Genomic DNA, 15,451 nt, shown 5'->3' with positions numbered 1-15,451 from the left:
GAAAGAAAGAAAGAAAGAAAGAAAGAAAGAAAGAAAGAAAGAAAGAATAAAGAAGAAAGAAAGAAAGAAAGAAGAAAGAATTAAAAATATTATGAACAAAGCCAACAAAAGTTCCAAGAGAAGCTTGGCCAAGAGCCTATCTGCCGGCTCTTGCTCTTAAGCGCCATCTACTGGATTGCAGCCTGAATTATAACTAAGGAACCCATGCAGAGCCCTGGCCATTTGAAAGACTCAGAAATGAAGGCAATCAGTTATACACAACATACACCATAGTCAAACACTCGAGGGAAAAATAGTGTGTAAAAACAAAAAGCCTCATCCGTAGTAGAGCAATTTTAAAAAAGAAAAAGAAATTCCAGCCTCCTTATATGAGAAGGACTCTGACAACTCAAAAAGTTAGAGCATTTCTTTACATCCAAAGGATTGCACTAGATCCCAGGAATGGATCCTAACCATATTGAAATGTCTAAAATAACAGATATAGAATTCAGAGTCTGGATGGCAAGGAAGCTCAATAATAGAATCCAGAATTTGGATGGCAAGCAAGCTCAATGAAATTCAAGAGAAAATTGAAAGCCAATGCATGGAAGCCAGAAAAGCAATATAAGACTTGAACAATGACATGGCCATATTAACAAAGAACCAAATTGAACTCCTGGAATTGAAAAATTCACTATGAAAATTTCAAAATACTGTTGGAAGTCTTAACAAAAGACTAGACCAAGCTGAGGAAAGAATGTAAAAGCCCCAAGACCCAGTCAGACAAAAACAAAAGAGAATTAAAAATATGAACAAAACCAACAATAAGATGGGATTACATAAAGAGACCAAATCTATGACTCATTGGCATTCCTGAGAGAGAAGAAAAATATAAAGAATTTGGAAGACATATTTGAGAATATAAAAATATAAAAAGAACACAAACATTTTTTGCCAATCTTGCTAGAGAGGTTGAAATGCAAATTTGAGAAACTCAGAGAACTCCTGCAAGATACTATACAGGATTACCACTCCCAAGACCTACAGGCAACATACTTTCCAAGGTCAATACAAAAGAAATAAAGGCAGCTAGAGTAAAGGGTTATGCTACTTATGAGGGGAACCCCACCAGGCTAAGAGAAGAAACTTTATAAATCAGAAGAGACTAGGGGCATACTTTTAGTGTTCTTAAAAAAATTTTCCAACCAAGAATATTATATCCCCTCAAGCTAAGTTTCATAAGTGAAGGAGAAATAAAATCTTTCCCAGACAGGCAATCATTAAGGGAATTTGTTACCACTAGAACAGCCTTACAAGAGATGTCAAAGAGAGCTCTAAATACAAGGAAAAGAAAAATTGATACCTACTACCACAAAAACATATGCAAGTACATAACCTATAGACCCTACAAAGCAACTACACAATTGACACTCTGAAGCAACAAGCCATTGACACCATGACAAAATCGAAACCTCACATATTGGTCTAAATGCCCCACTTAAAAGGCATAGAGTGGGAAGCTGGATTTTAAAAAAAGATCCAACCTTCTGCTGTCTTCAAGAGACCAGTCTACCATGTAATGTCAGTCAAAAGCTCAAAGGAAAAGGATGGAGGAAGATCTATTATGCAAATGGTAAACAAAAAAGAGCAGGAGCCACTGTCCTTATATTTTACATAAAACAGACTTTAAACCAAAAATGGTACTTATAAAACAGACGTTAAACCAAAAACAGTAAAAACAGACAAAGAAGGTCATTATGTAATGACAAATGGTCAAATTCAACAAGACTTAATTATTATAAATGTATATGGATCCAACATTGAAGCACCCAGATCATAAAACAGGTACTTCTAGATCTATGAAAAAGACTTAGCCACACAACAATACAGACTATTCAGAACTCCACTGACAGTGTTAGGCAGGTCATTGAAGCAGAAAACTAACAGAAAAATTCTGGACTTAAATCCAACACTTGACTAATTGGACCAAATAGACATCTACAGAACACTGCACCTAACAGCTAGAGAATATACATCCTTCTCATTGGCATATGGAGCATACACTAACCTCCACTACATGCTTAGCCATAAAGCAAGCCTCAATAAATTAAAAAACAAATCAAATTCATACTGAACATATTCTCAGACCACAGCGGAATAAAAGTAAAAATCAATACTAAGAGTATCTGTCAAAACCACATAATTACATGGAACCTAGACAACTTGCTCCTGAATGATTTTAGGGTAAATGGAAACAGAAATACAACATACCAAAATCTCTGGGATGCAGCACAAGCAATGTTGAAAGCTTATAGCTCTAAACACCTACAACAAATTAACAATCTAACATTACACCTAGAGGAACTGGAAAAACAAGAACAAACTGGCCAGGCACAGTGGCTCATGCCTGTAATCCCAGCACTGTGGGAGGCCGAGGTGGGTGGATCACCTAAGTTCAAGAGTTCAAGACCAGCCTGGCCAACATGTTGAAACCCTGTCTCTATTAAAAATACAAAAATAATTAGCTGGACGCTGTGGCGCATGCCTGTAATCCCAACTACTCGGGAAGCTGAGGCAGGAGAATGGCTTGCACCCAGGAGGTGGAGGTTGTAGTGAGCCGAGATCATGCCATTGCACTCCAGCCTGGGAAATGAGAGCAAAACTCTGGAAAAAAAAAAAGAACAAACTAACCACAAAAATTAGCAGAAAACAATAAAAAATGAATGAAAGTCAGATCAGAATTAAATGAAATTGAGACTCAAGAATCCATACAAAGGATCAATAAAATTAAAAACTATTTCTTTGAAAGGATAAAAAAGATCTATAGATTGTTATCTAGATTAATGAAGGAAAAAAAGAGAGAAGATTCAAGTAAGCATAGTCAGAAATGACAAAGATGGCATTACAACTGATTTCCCAGAAGTACAAAGGATCCAGAGGATCCAAGATGGCCAAATAGGAACAACTCCGGAGTGCAGTTTCCAGCAAGAGCAACACAGAGGGTGAGTGCTCACCACATTTCCAAACAAGCTTTCACTGCCCACAGACTAGGAGATTCCCAGGCCAAAAAGTGCCACAAGTTTTCAGCACGGCTGGTGCCACAGGTTGGTGCATAGAAACTCACACAAATCTGGGTGGCTGTTTCAACTGGCACGTGGAACACCTGGGAGACAGAGTGGCCCATTCAACTGAAAGGGAGGGGGCCGAGACAGAGAGCCAGACAATCTGGCTCGGCAGGTACCACCCACACAAAACAAGCAATCTGAAACACTCTGGATTGAGAGTTTCGCAGCAAGTGCAGCTGGACCCAGGATGGTCCAGCTCAGTGGAGGGAAGGGCATCCACCACTACCAAGGCAGTCTGCCAATGCCAAGGCAGTTCACACAGCAGCTGGGCAGGGCCTGTGGCAGCTCAGCAATGCCTCTGCTGGCAGACTGTGACAAGACTACTCTGTGCAGGGCAGGGCATCTCTGGAAAAAGACAGCAGCACTTCAGGAACTGATAGATAAAGCTGACCTTCCTAGGTCAGAGCACCTGGGAAAAGAGGAAGTTATGAGTTTCGCTGCAGCAGACTTAAAGGTACTGGCCCGGCAGCTCTGCACAGAACAGCAGAGCTCCCAGCACAGCACTTGAGCTGCTATAAGGGACAGACTGTCTCCTCAAGCAGCTCCCCAAACCCTGTTTACCCAAACAGACACCTCATAAAGGAGAGCTCAGGCTGACATATGGCAGGTCCCCTTCTGGGATGAAGATAACAGAAGACAACTTCAGGCCAATATCCGTGATGAACATAGATGCAAAAATCTTCAATAAAATACTGGCAAACCAATTGCAACAGCACATCAAACAGCTTATCCATCATGATCAAGTAGGCTTCATCCCCGGGATGCAAGGCTGGTTCAACACACATGTCTGTAAATGTGTAAATGTAATTCACCACTTAAACATAACCAAAGACAAAAAACACATGATTATCTCAATAGATGCAGAGAAGGCCTTTGACAAAATTCAACAGCCCTTTATGCTAAAAACTCTCAATAAACTAGGTGTCAAAGGAACATATCTCAAAATAATAAAAGCTATTATGACAAACCTACAGTCAACATTATAGTGAATGGGCAAAACCTGGAAGCATTCCCTTTGAAATCTGGCACTAGACAAGGATGCCGTCTCTCACCACTCCTATTCAATATAATAGTGGAAGTTCTAGCCAGAGCAATTAGGCAAGAAAAAAAGGGTATTCAATTAGGAAAGGAGGAAGTCAAATTGTCTCTATTTGTAGACAAAATCATTGTATATTTAGAAGATACTATCATCTCAGCCCCAAATCTCCTTAAACTGATAAACAACTTCAGCAAAGTCTCAGGATACAAACTCAGTGTGTAGAAATCCCAAGCATTTCTATACACCAATAAGAGACTAACAGAGAGCTAAATCATGAGCGAACTCCCATTCACAATTGCTACAAAGAGAATAAAATACCTAGGAATACAACTAACAAAAAATATAAAGGACCTCTTCAAGGAGAACTACAAGCCACTGCTCAAGGAAATAAGAGAGGTTACAAACAGACGGAGAAACATTCCATGCTTATGGTTAGGAAGGATCAATATTGTAAAAATGGCGATACTGTCCTTAGTAATTTATAGATTCAATGCTATCTCCATCAAGCTACCAATGACCTTCTTCACAGAACTGGAAAAAAACACCTTAAACTCCATATGGAACCAAAAGAGAGCCTGCATAACCAAGACAATCCTAAGCAAAAAGAACAAAGCCAGAGGCATCACGCTACCTGATTTCAAACTATACTACAAGGCTATAGTAATCAAAACAGCATGGCATGGTACTGGTACCAAAACAGAGATATAGACCAATGGAACAGAACAGAGGCCTCGGAGGCAATGCCACACATCTACAACCATCTGATCTTTGATAAACCTGACAAAAACAAGCAATGGGGAAAGGATTTCCTGTTTAATAAATAGTGTTGGGGAAACTGGCTAGCAATGTTCCCAAAGCAGAAACTGGACCCCTTCCTAACACCTTACACTAAAATTAACTCCAGATGGATTAAAGACTTAAACATAAGACCAAACAACATAAAAACCCGAGAAGAAAATCCAGACAAGAGCATTCAGGACATAGGCATAGGCAAGGACTTCATGACTAAAACACCAAAAGCATTGGCAACAAAAGCCAAAATAGACAAATGGGGTCTAATTAAACTCCAGAGCTTCTGCATAGCAAAAGAAACAATCATTAGAGTGAACCAACAACCAACAGAATGGGAAAAAAATTTTTGTAATCTACCCATCTGACAAAGGGCTAATATCCAGAATCTACAAATAACTAAAACAGATTTATAAGAAAAAAAAAAAAACATCCAAAAGTGAGCAAAGAATATGAACAGATGCTTTTCAAAAGAAGACATATATGAGGACAACAAACATATGAAAAAATGCTCATCGTCACTGATTATTAGAGAAATGCAAATCAAACCACACTGAGATACCATCTCATGCCAGTTAGAATGGCAATTATTAAAAAATCTGGAGACATCAGATGCTGGAGAGGATGTGGAGCAATAGGAACACTTTTACACTGTTGATGGGAGTGTAAACTAGTTAAACCATTGTAGAAGACAGTGTGGTGCTTCCTCAAGGACCCAGAAATAGAAATTCCATTTGACCCAGCAATCCCATTACTGGTATATAGCCAAAGGGTTATAAATCGTTCTATTATAAAGACACATGGGCACGTATGTTCATAGTGGCACTGTTTACAATAGGAAAGACCTGGAACCAACCCAAATGCCCATTGACAATGGACTGGACAAGGAAAATATGTCACATATATACTGTGAAATAGCATGCAGCCATAAAAAATGATAAGTTTGTGTCCTCTCTAGGGGCATGGATGAATCTGGAAACCATCATTCTCAGCAAACTGACACAAGAACAGAAAATCAAACACTGCATGTTCTCACTCATAGCTGGGTGTTGAACAATGAAAACACAGGGACACAGGGAGGGGAGCATCACACACTGGGGTCTGTTGGGGGGGTCAAGGGAGGGACAGTGGGTGGGTGAGGAGGTCGGGTAGGGATAATATGGGGAGAAATGCCAGATGTAGGTGATGGGGGGATGGAGGCAGCAAACCACTTTGTCACATGTGTACCTATGCAACAATCCTGTATGATCTGCACATGTACACCAGAACCTAAAGTACAATTGAAAAAAAAAAGATCCTTAGAGACTGTTATGAACATCTCTGTGTATACATGCTGGAAAATCTAGAGGACATGGATAAATTACTGGAAGTACACAAACTCCCAACATTGAATCAGGAAGAAATTGCAATACTGAATAGATCAATATCGAGTTCTGAAATCAAATCAGTAGCAAATAACCAGCAAATGGAAAAAGCCCAGACCAGATGGATTCACAGCCAAATTTTACCAACCATAGAAAGAAGAGCTGGTACCAACTCTACTAAAATTATTCCAAAAAAATCGAGGAGGAGGGACTCCTTTTTAATTCATTCCATGAAACCAGTATCACCCTGATGCCAAAATCTGGCAAACTATAGGCCAATAACCCTGATGAACATAGACATAAAACCCTCAATAAAATACTAGCAAAATAAATTCAGCAGTAAGTCAAAAAACTAATTCACCATGGTCTAGAAGTCTTAATTCCTGGGATGTAAGGCTGGTTCAATGTAATAAAATCAACAAACATGATTCATCACATAAACAGAATTAAAAACAAAACTCATATAATAATCTTAATAGGTGTAGAAAAAGCTTTTGATAAATCCCATCATTCTTTCATGATAAAAAAAAACCTCAATGAACTAAGCATTAAGAATCTACATCAAAATAATAAAAACCATCTATGATAAACCCATAGCCAACATCACACTGAATGGGCAAAAGCTGGAAGCATTTTCCTTAAGAACTGGGACAAGACAAGGATGCCCATCCTCCCCACTCTTATTTGACAGTACTGGTAGTCCTACTTAGAACATTTGGGCAAAAGAAACGTAAAGCATCCAAATAGGAAAAGAAGCCAAATCACTTCTCTTCACTAATGATATGATTCTATGCCTAGAAAATCCCACAGACTCTGCAAAATGTCTTACAGACCTGATAAATGACTTCAGTAAAGTTTCCGTATACAAAATCAATGTACAAAATTTAGTAGCATTTTATACACCAACACCATTCAAGCTGAGAGCTGAATCAAGAATGCAATCTCATTCGCAATAGTCAAAATACAAAAGCAAACATAGGACTACACTAGCCAAGGATGGAAAATATCTCTACAAGGAGAACTACAAAACACTGATGAAAGTAATGATAGATGATATAAACAAAAGAAAAGACATTTTATGCTCATGAATTGGAAGAATAGTTATTGTCATAATAGCCATACTATCCAAAACAATCTACAGATTCACCACCATTTCTGTCAAATTACCAATGTCATTTTTCACAGAATTAGAAAAAAGTATTCTCAAATTCAAGTCGAAGCAACAAAAGAACCGAAATAGCCAAGGCAATCCTAAGCAAAAAATAAAAAACAGAGCCGGAGGTACCACATTACCTAAAATCAAACTGTACTACAAGACTACAGTAATCAAAACAGCAGGGTACTAGTACAAAAACAGACACATAGAGCATGGGAACAGACTGGAGAACCCAGAAATAGAGCCGCACACCTACAATCAACTAATCTTCCACAAAGTGGACAAAAATACACAATGAGAAAAGAACTCCATATTCAATAAATAGTGCTGGAATAACTGAATATCCACTTGACAAAAAAAGCAAGGGAAAAGGACTTCCTTTTCAATAAATAGTGCTGGGATAACTGGCTATCTATATGCAGAAGAATGAAACTAGACTCCTACCTCTTACCATATACAACAGTTAACTCAAGATAGATTAAAGACTTAAATGTAAGACATCAAACTATAAAAATTCTAGAAGAAAATCTAGGAAATGCTTTTCTGGACATTGGCCTTGACAAAGAATTTATGACTAAGATCTCAAAAGCAATTACAACAAAACCAAAAATTGACAAGTGGGGCCTATTAAATTTAAGAGCTTCTGCACAGCAAAATAAACTATCAACAGAGTACACAGACAACCTACAGAATGGGAGAAAATATTTGCAAACTATGTATCTGACAAAGATCTAATATCTAGAATCCATAGGCGCTTAAATGAATAAACAAGTAGAAAACAAATAATCATATTATAATGTGGGCAAAAGACTCTTCTTTTGTGGCCATGAAACATATTGATACATGCTCAACATCACCAATTATAAGATAATGCAAATCAAAACCACAATGAGATAGCTTCTCACACCAGTCAGAATGGCTATTATTCAAAAGTAAAAATAGAGGCCAGTTGCAGTGGCTCATGCCTATAAATAATCGTAGCACTTTGGGAAGCCGAGGCAGGTGGATCGCCTGAGGTCAGGAGTTCAAGACTAGTTTGGCCAACATGGCAAAACCACATCTCTACAAAAAGTACAAAATATAGCCAGGCATGGTGGCAGGTACCTGTAGTCCCAGCTACATGGGAGGCCGAGGCAGGAGAATTACTTGAACTTAGGCAGCAAAGGTTGCAGTGAGCCGAGATTGCACCACTGCAATCCAGCCTGGGGGACAGAGTGAGATTCCATCTCAAAGAAAAAAGTAAAAATAGAATATGTTGGCAGGGCTGCAGAGAAAAAGAACACTTATACACTGTTGGTGGGAATGTAAATTAGTTCAGCCACTGGGGAAAGCATTTTGGACATTTCTCAAAGAACAAAAGATAGAACTACCATTCAACTCAGCAATTTCATTACTGGGTATATGTCCACAGGAAAATAAACCATTTTACTAAAAACATATGCACTCATATGTTCCTTGCAGCACTATTCATGATAGCAAAGACATGGAATCAACCTATGTACCCATCAATGGTGAACTGAATAAAAATAATGTGGTACATATACACCATGGAATACTTCACTGCCATAAAAATGAAGAAAATCATTTCCTTTGCAGTAACATGGATGCAGCTAGAGGTCATTATCCTAAGTGGATTAATGTAGGAACAGAAAATCAAATATCACATGTTCTCATTTCTAAGAGGAAGATAAGCATTGAGTACACATGGACATAAATATGAGAACGAAAGTCACTGGGGCTACAAGAGGGGGTAGGGAGTAGGGAGGCAATGATTAAAACACTACCTATTGAATACCATGATCGCTATCTGGGTGATGCATTGAATTATACCCCAAACTTCAGCAGCACACAATATTCACTTGTAACAATTCTGCATGTGTATCCCCTGAATCTAAAATAAAAGTTGAACTTAAAAACAGACACAAATAATTTGATACAAAAGATCAATGAACTGTGAAATTGGTTTTTAAAACAGATAAATAAATGTAATTAATCCTTAGCTAGACTAAGAACAGAAGACAGAAGACTCAAGTAAATAAAATCAGAAATGAAAAAGGAGATATGATAACTGAGATCTCAGAAATACAAAGGATTGTTAGAAACTATTATGAACAACTATACACCAAAAAATTGGAAACCTAGAAGAAACGGATAAATTCTTGTAAACACACAACTTATGAAGATTGAACCATGAAGTAAAAGAAAACCTGAAGAGATCAATAATGAGGAATGAAATCAAAGCAGTAATCTTCTTCCATCAAAGAAAAGCCCAGAGCTAGGTGGATTAATTACTGACTTCTACCAAACTGTTTTTTTCTTTTTTTTGAGATGGAGTCTTACTCTGTCACCAGGCTGGAGTGCAGTGGTACAATTTTGGCTCACTACAACTTCCACCTCCTGGGTTCAAGCAATTCTCCTGCCTCAGCCTCCCAAGTGCCTAGGATTACAGGCATGTGCCACCGTGGCCGGCTAATTTTTATAATTTTAGTAGAGACAGGGTTTCACCATATTGGTCAGGCTGGTCTCAAACTCCTGACCTCATGAGCCACTCACCTCAGCCTCTCAAAGTGCTGGGATTACAGGCATGAGCCACCGTGGCTGACCTCTACCAAACTTTTAAGGAAGAACTAATGCCAATTTTACTGAAACTATTTCAAAAGATCGAAGGGAGGGAATTCTTCCAAACTCATCCTGTAAGGCCTGTATTACTTAAACTAGATAAGTACACACACACACACACACACACACACACACACACACACACACACACACAGACAGACACACACACATATATACATATATCTATAAGCTAATACTCCTGATAAACATGTATGTAAAAACCCTCAACAAAACATAATTCAATAAGACGTTAAAAAGAACATTCAACATAATCAAGTGGGCTTTACCCCAAAGATGCAAAGATGGTTCAACATACGAAAATCAACAAATGTGATAAAGGACAAAAAACATATGATCATTTTGATACATGCTGAAAAAGTATTTGGTGAAATGTAACATACCCTCATGGTAAAAACTCCTAACGAATTGGATATAGAAAGAAAATACCTCAATATGATAAAAGCTCTACATTACAAACCTACATGAAATATCACACTGAAAGGGGGGAAATTGAAAGCCTAAGACAGGAACAATACAAGGATGCTCACTTTCACCACTTTTATTCAACCTAGCTCTGGAAGTCGTAGCCTGAGTAATTAGGCAAGAAAAAGAAACAAAGTGCATCAAAATTGTAAAAGAAGAAGTGAAATTATCTTTGCAGATGACATAATCTTACTTTTAGAAAAACCTAAAGACTCCACCAAAGTTCTTGGAAATGATAAATGAATTCAATAAAGTTGCTATACACTAACAGAAATCAATCTGAAAAGCAATCAAGAAAACAATGCTATTTATAATAGCTCAAAAATACCTAAGAATAAATTTAATTTAACCAAAGAAGTGAAATAATCTGTTCAAAGAAAACCGCAAACCATTGATGAAAGAAATTGAAGACACACAAAAAATGGAAAGATATACCATTCTCATCCATTGGAAAAATTGATACTGTTAAAATCTCCACACTACCCAAAACGATCTAAATAATTATTATTGTAATCCCTATCAAATTACTAATGACATTCTTCACAGAAACAGAAAAAAATCCTAGAATTTGTAGGGAACAAGAAAAGGCCCTAAATAGCTAAAGCAGTCCTGAACAAAAAGAACAAAGCTGGAGGCATCACATTACCTGATTTCAAATTATGCTACAAAGCTATAGTAACCCAGATAACATGATACTGGCCTAGATACAGATGCATACATCAATTGAACAAAATAAGAGAACCCAGAAATAAATCCATGCACTTGCAGGCAATTCATTTTTGACAAAGGCACCAAGAACATGTAATGGGGAAAAGGACAGTTTCTTTAATAAATGATGCTGGGAAAATGGGATATCCATATGAAGAAAAATGAAATTAAATTTTTGTCTTTCATCATGTTCAAAAATCAACTGAAAATAGATTAAAGACTTATCTATATGACCAAAAGCTATGACACTACTAGAAGAAAATGTTGGGGAACACTACAGGACTTTGGTCTGAGCAAAGATTTTTTTGGGGTAAGACCCTCGAAAGCACATGCAACAAAAGCAAAAACAGACAAATTTACATCAAGCTGAAAAGTTTCTGTAGAGGAAGGAAACAATCAACAAATTAAGTGACAACCAATAGGATGGGAGAAAATATTTGCAAACTATACATCTGGCAAGGAAATAACAACCAGAATATATAATGAGCTCAAACATCTCAATAGTAAAACCCCTCAAATAAATCAATTAAAAAAAGGACCAAATACCTTAATAGACATTTCTCAAAACAAGGCATACAAATGACCAACAGATAAATGAAAAAAATGTTCAACACCTTTAGTCATTAGGGAAATGCAAATCAAAACCACATTGAGGTTATACCTTATCTAAGTTAAAATGGCTATTATCTCAAAAACAAAAAATAAAAAAATGCTGGGAAGGATCAGAGAAAGGGAAATGGTCCCACACTGTTGGTGGAAATGCAAAGTAATATAGCAATTAGAAGAAAGAGTATGGAGAGTCCTCAAAATACTAAAATAGAACTACCATATAATCTAGCAGTCCCACTGCTGGGCATATTTTCAAAAGAAAAGAAATCAGTATGTAAAGTGATAGCTGCATTCCCGTTGTGTGTGTGTGTGTGTGTGTGTGTGTGTGTGTGTGTAAGTGATCTCAATAGTTACCTAAGTGTTCACCATTGGATGAATGGATAAAGAAAATGTAGGGTATATACACAATGGAATATTATGCAGCCATAAAAAGAAATGATACTACTATTTGCAGGAACATAGATGGAACTGAAGGTCATTATTTTAAGTGAAATAAGTCAGATGTAGAAAAACATCCTAAGTCCTAGCTCATATGGGGAGCTAAAAAAGTTGATCTCATGGAGTTAGGAGAATGGTGATCACTAGAGGTTGGGAATAGAAGGAAGTGGGGAGGGGGCAAAAAGAGAAGTTGGTTAATGAATATAAAAATACAGTTAAATGGAAGAAATAAGTTCTAGTATTTGACGGTACTGTAGTGATATAGTTTGGATGCTTGCCCCCTCCAAATCGCATGTCAAAATGTTGTCCCCAGTGTTGGAAGTGAGGCCTGCTGGGAGGTGTTTGGATCATGGGGAATGGATTCCTCATGAATGGCTTAGAGCCATCCTCTTGCTGGTGAGTGAGCTCTCATGAGATCTGGTTGCTTAAAAGCATGTGGCAGCTCACCCCTGTGCCTCTTGCTTTTGCTTTCACCATGTGACATGCTGGTTCCCTGTTGCCTTCCACAATGATTAAAAGCTTCCTGAGGCCCTTATCAGAAGCAGATGCCAGAACCACACTTCTTATACAGCCTGCAGAACTGTGAGCCTATTAAACTTCTTTTCTCTGTAAATTACCCAGTCTCAGATATTTCTTTATAGCAGTGCAAAAATGGCCTTATACAAGTAGGGAGATTATAGTTAATAATATATTGTATATTTCAACATAGCCAGAGGAGAAAATTGTAATGTTTCTAATACAAAGAAAAGATGAATGTTTGAGGTGATGGGCATCCCAGTTACCCTGATTCGATAATTATGCATTGTATACATGTATCAAAATTTCACATGTACCCCACAAATATGTATAATGATTATATATCAAGAAAAAATAAAAACCAAAACAAACAAAAACTACAAGATCTCACTTGGGAAGGTGACATGCCTATTATCAAGTCATCCCAGAACATAGGTCATGAAGCAACATGGTGATATTCTATCAGAATTGTCAAAATTATGTAGATATAGTGTGAAGAGAGTCTTGTGGCTTACCTTAAAAGAGATTTCATACTGTTCTCCTCCCCAGATTTCTAAACCTGGATCATAGCCACCCAATTCCCAAAACCATTTCCGATCCACAGCAAAGAGACCTCCAGCCATAACAGGAGACCTGTGAAATGAACAAAATAATCTTTAAAGGACTATGAACATGAAAGACAATAGCATTTTGCTTGGGAAAAAGTAAAATTCAAGTTATGTTTTAGTGGTCAGCTGTGTGGAGCTTTTCAGCACTGGTTTTCTGTAAGTGGATATAGGGTTCTCATTGGGTCTCTCACTGAAATGGAAGTGGGTGGGGAGGGAGAAAGAATCCCTGTGAGCATTAAACATTTGCAGTTCAGGTCTTAATGCAACAATTGCCCTGCAGAGCCACATTTGCTCCATTTGTTTATCATTAGCGAGAAATATTAATACATGAGTAGTAATAACCCAGAAAGTAAAAAATATCACTCAATTTTATGGTTTTTCCTTAAACTGAAAGGAGTCTTATACTATCAGACAGATAAAAGCATTGAAAATGCTTTTGTAGACAGTATCTTTGAGTAATATTTCAGTACGCATTCACCAAGCAACTACTATGAACAGGTCATGTCCAATTTATAAACTACAAATCAGCTGGTTAGAATAAAATAAGCAACCAGAATTCGTTGTTCAATGTGTCAAAGCTGGAATTTAAACTAAGTCTTTTCTTTTTATACTATTCGTTTTAGGCCTTCTCTGCCTAAGAAATATTACTTTTGGTTAAATAATAATTTTCAAGTATTCCACTCCTGTGAGGATGACTTTCAGTCATGATATTGTGTAATAAGATAATTATAACCATTTGGTGGGCACTGCCCTAAATATTTTTACAGTTCAAAAGTGCTCTTGTTTATTTATTTTTTTTTTGACTGCTTACTATGTGCTGGGCTAAAGGATAAAATCTATACCTAATTACCTTGATCAATCCTCACAACAATCCTATGAATAAGATCCCTATGCATGGTTTGAGGAATCATGCAGAAGAGGTGGAATGCTGCCCAAGGCTAAGGCTAGTGTGTGGTGAGGCTGGGCTCGGGCTCTTCACCACAACACTGTTTCTGTTTCAGTGTTTGGAGGTGAAGAGACATACTTACATACCAACAGACATAAAACAGAGAACACCTCTACGCAGATCGAGCAAATCGATCAAAACACATAACTGATTTGACAGTTTTGAAATTTTTTTTTTTAAAACGAAGGATGTTTATAAATAAAAGTACCAAATTTTACATGTTGATATACATGAAAAGATCTGCATAACCATAGTAGACACCAATTTATTGATCAGCTGAGAACTTAGTCTTGGTAATGCTTTACAAGGCACTTGGGGAACATAACCTGAATCTGTCTAAGTGTATTATATATTTCAAAGACTTTGCAGGCTAAGATGGTACTTGATTTAATTATTTCAGTCTAGGAATTTTTTTTGAAGGTGTAGGCTTTATGTAGATGAAGAGATTACAAGGCTGGAAGAGAGATTTAGGCTTTTCCGCAGGAAAGTGAGCAGAATTCAGAAAATAATATAAAGAAGCTCTCTCATGTAATTTTTTTTCTTTTAATAAAACTTCTAGAATCAGATGTGCCTTACTTTATCCCTCTCTCTAGCAGCCTAAACTTTTCCCATTTTTTTACCCACTGAATTTCAGAGTGGAATTACAACTGGAGCTGCAACAAACTAGGATTGTAACATTTATTGAGTGCAGTTCCCCAAAGAACACTTTACCAAGTGTAACCATTGCTTCTACAAGGGTTGGTTATGAGTAGTTGGAAATTCTCAGTCTTATTTAATCTGAACTGCAAATAGAAAGGTCCCAAGTCATACAAACATATTTTCATTTCATTGTGTAAAACATGAGACAAAGTGCACCAAAACTTACACTGTTCACAATGAATCTCAAACTAGAACTATCATTCATATATTATTATAGACCTTGGGCAAGAAATATTCTAAATTGAATTTTTACTGCAAATTGTCAGAAACACAATAATCTTGTTTTCTTAATGAGTTTATAAAAAACCCATGCAGTGTACTGTAGGTTATTTTAGACATATAATAACATAAATTCAGATGAATCTTCTGTACC

At 37.1% G+C, this 15,451-nt stretch overlaps 1 protein-coding gene across 1 annotated transcript in view; it reads right to left on the bottom strand.

Annotated features, from left to right (window-relative positions):
- GALNTL6 (polypeptide N-acetylgalactosaminyltransferase like 6) overlaps positions 1 to 15,451 on the bottom strand; it is a 1,261,291-nt gene that overhangs the window by 137,148 nt on the left and 1,108,692 nt on the right. Inside the window, exon 8 of the mRNA XM_032298886.1 lies at positions 13,341 to 13,458. Within this exon, the coding sequence (XP_032154777.1) occupies positions 13,341 to 13,458 (118 nt within the window). The remainder of the gene's footprint in view (positions 1 to 13,340; positions 13,459 to 15,451) is intronic.

Source organism: Sapajus apella, unplaced genomic scaffold (genome assembly GCF_009761245.1).
Source record: "Sapajus apella isolate SASKATOON/1434 unplaced genomic scaffold, GSC_monkey_1.0 scaffold39, whole genome shotgun sequence".
Classification (NCBI taxonomy): domain Eukaryota; kingdom Metazoa; phylum Chordata; class Mammalia; order Primates; family Cebidae; genus Sapajus; species Sapajus apella.
Note: the sequence above shows the minus strand (reverse complement) of the source record. Positions and strands in the feature narration are given on the sequence as shown.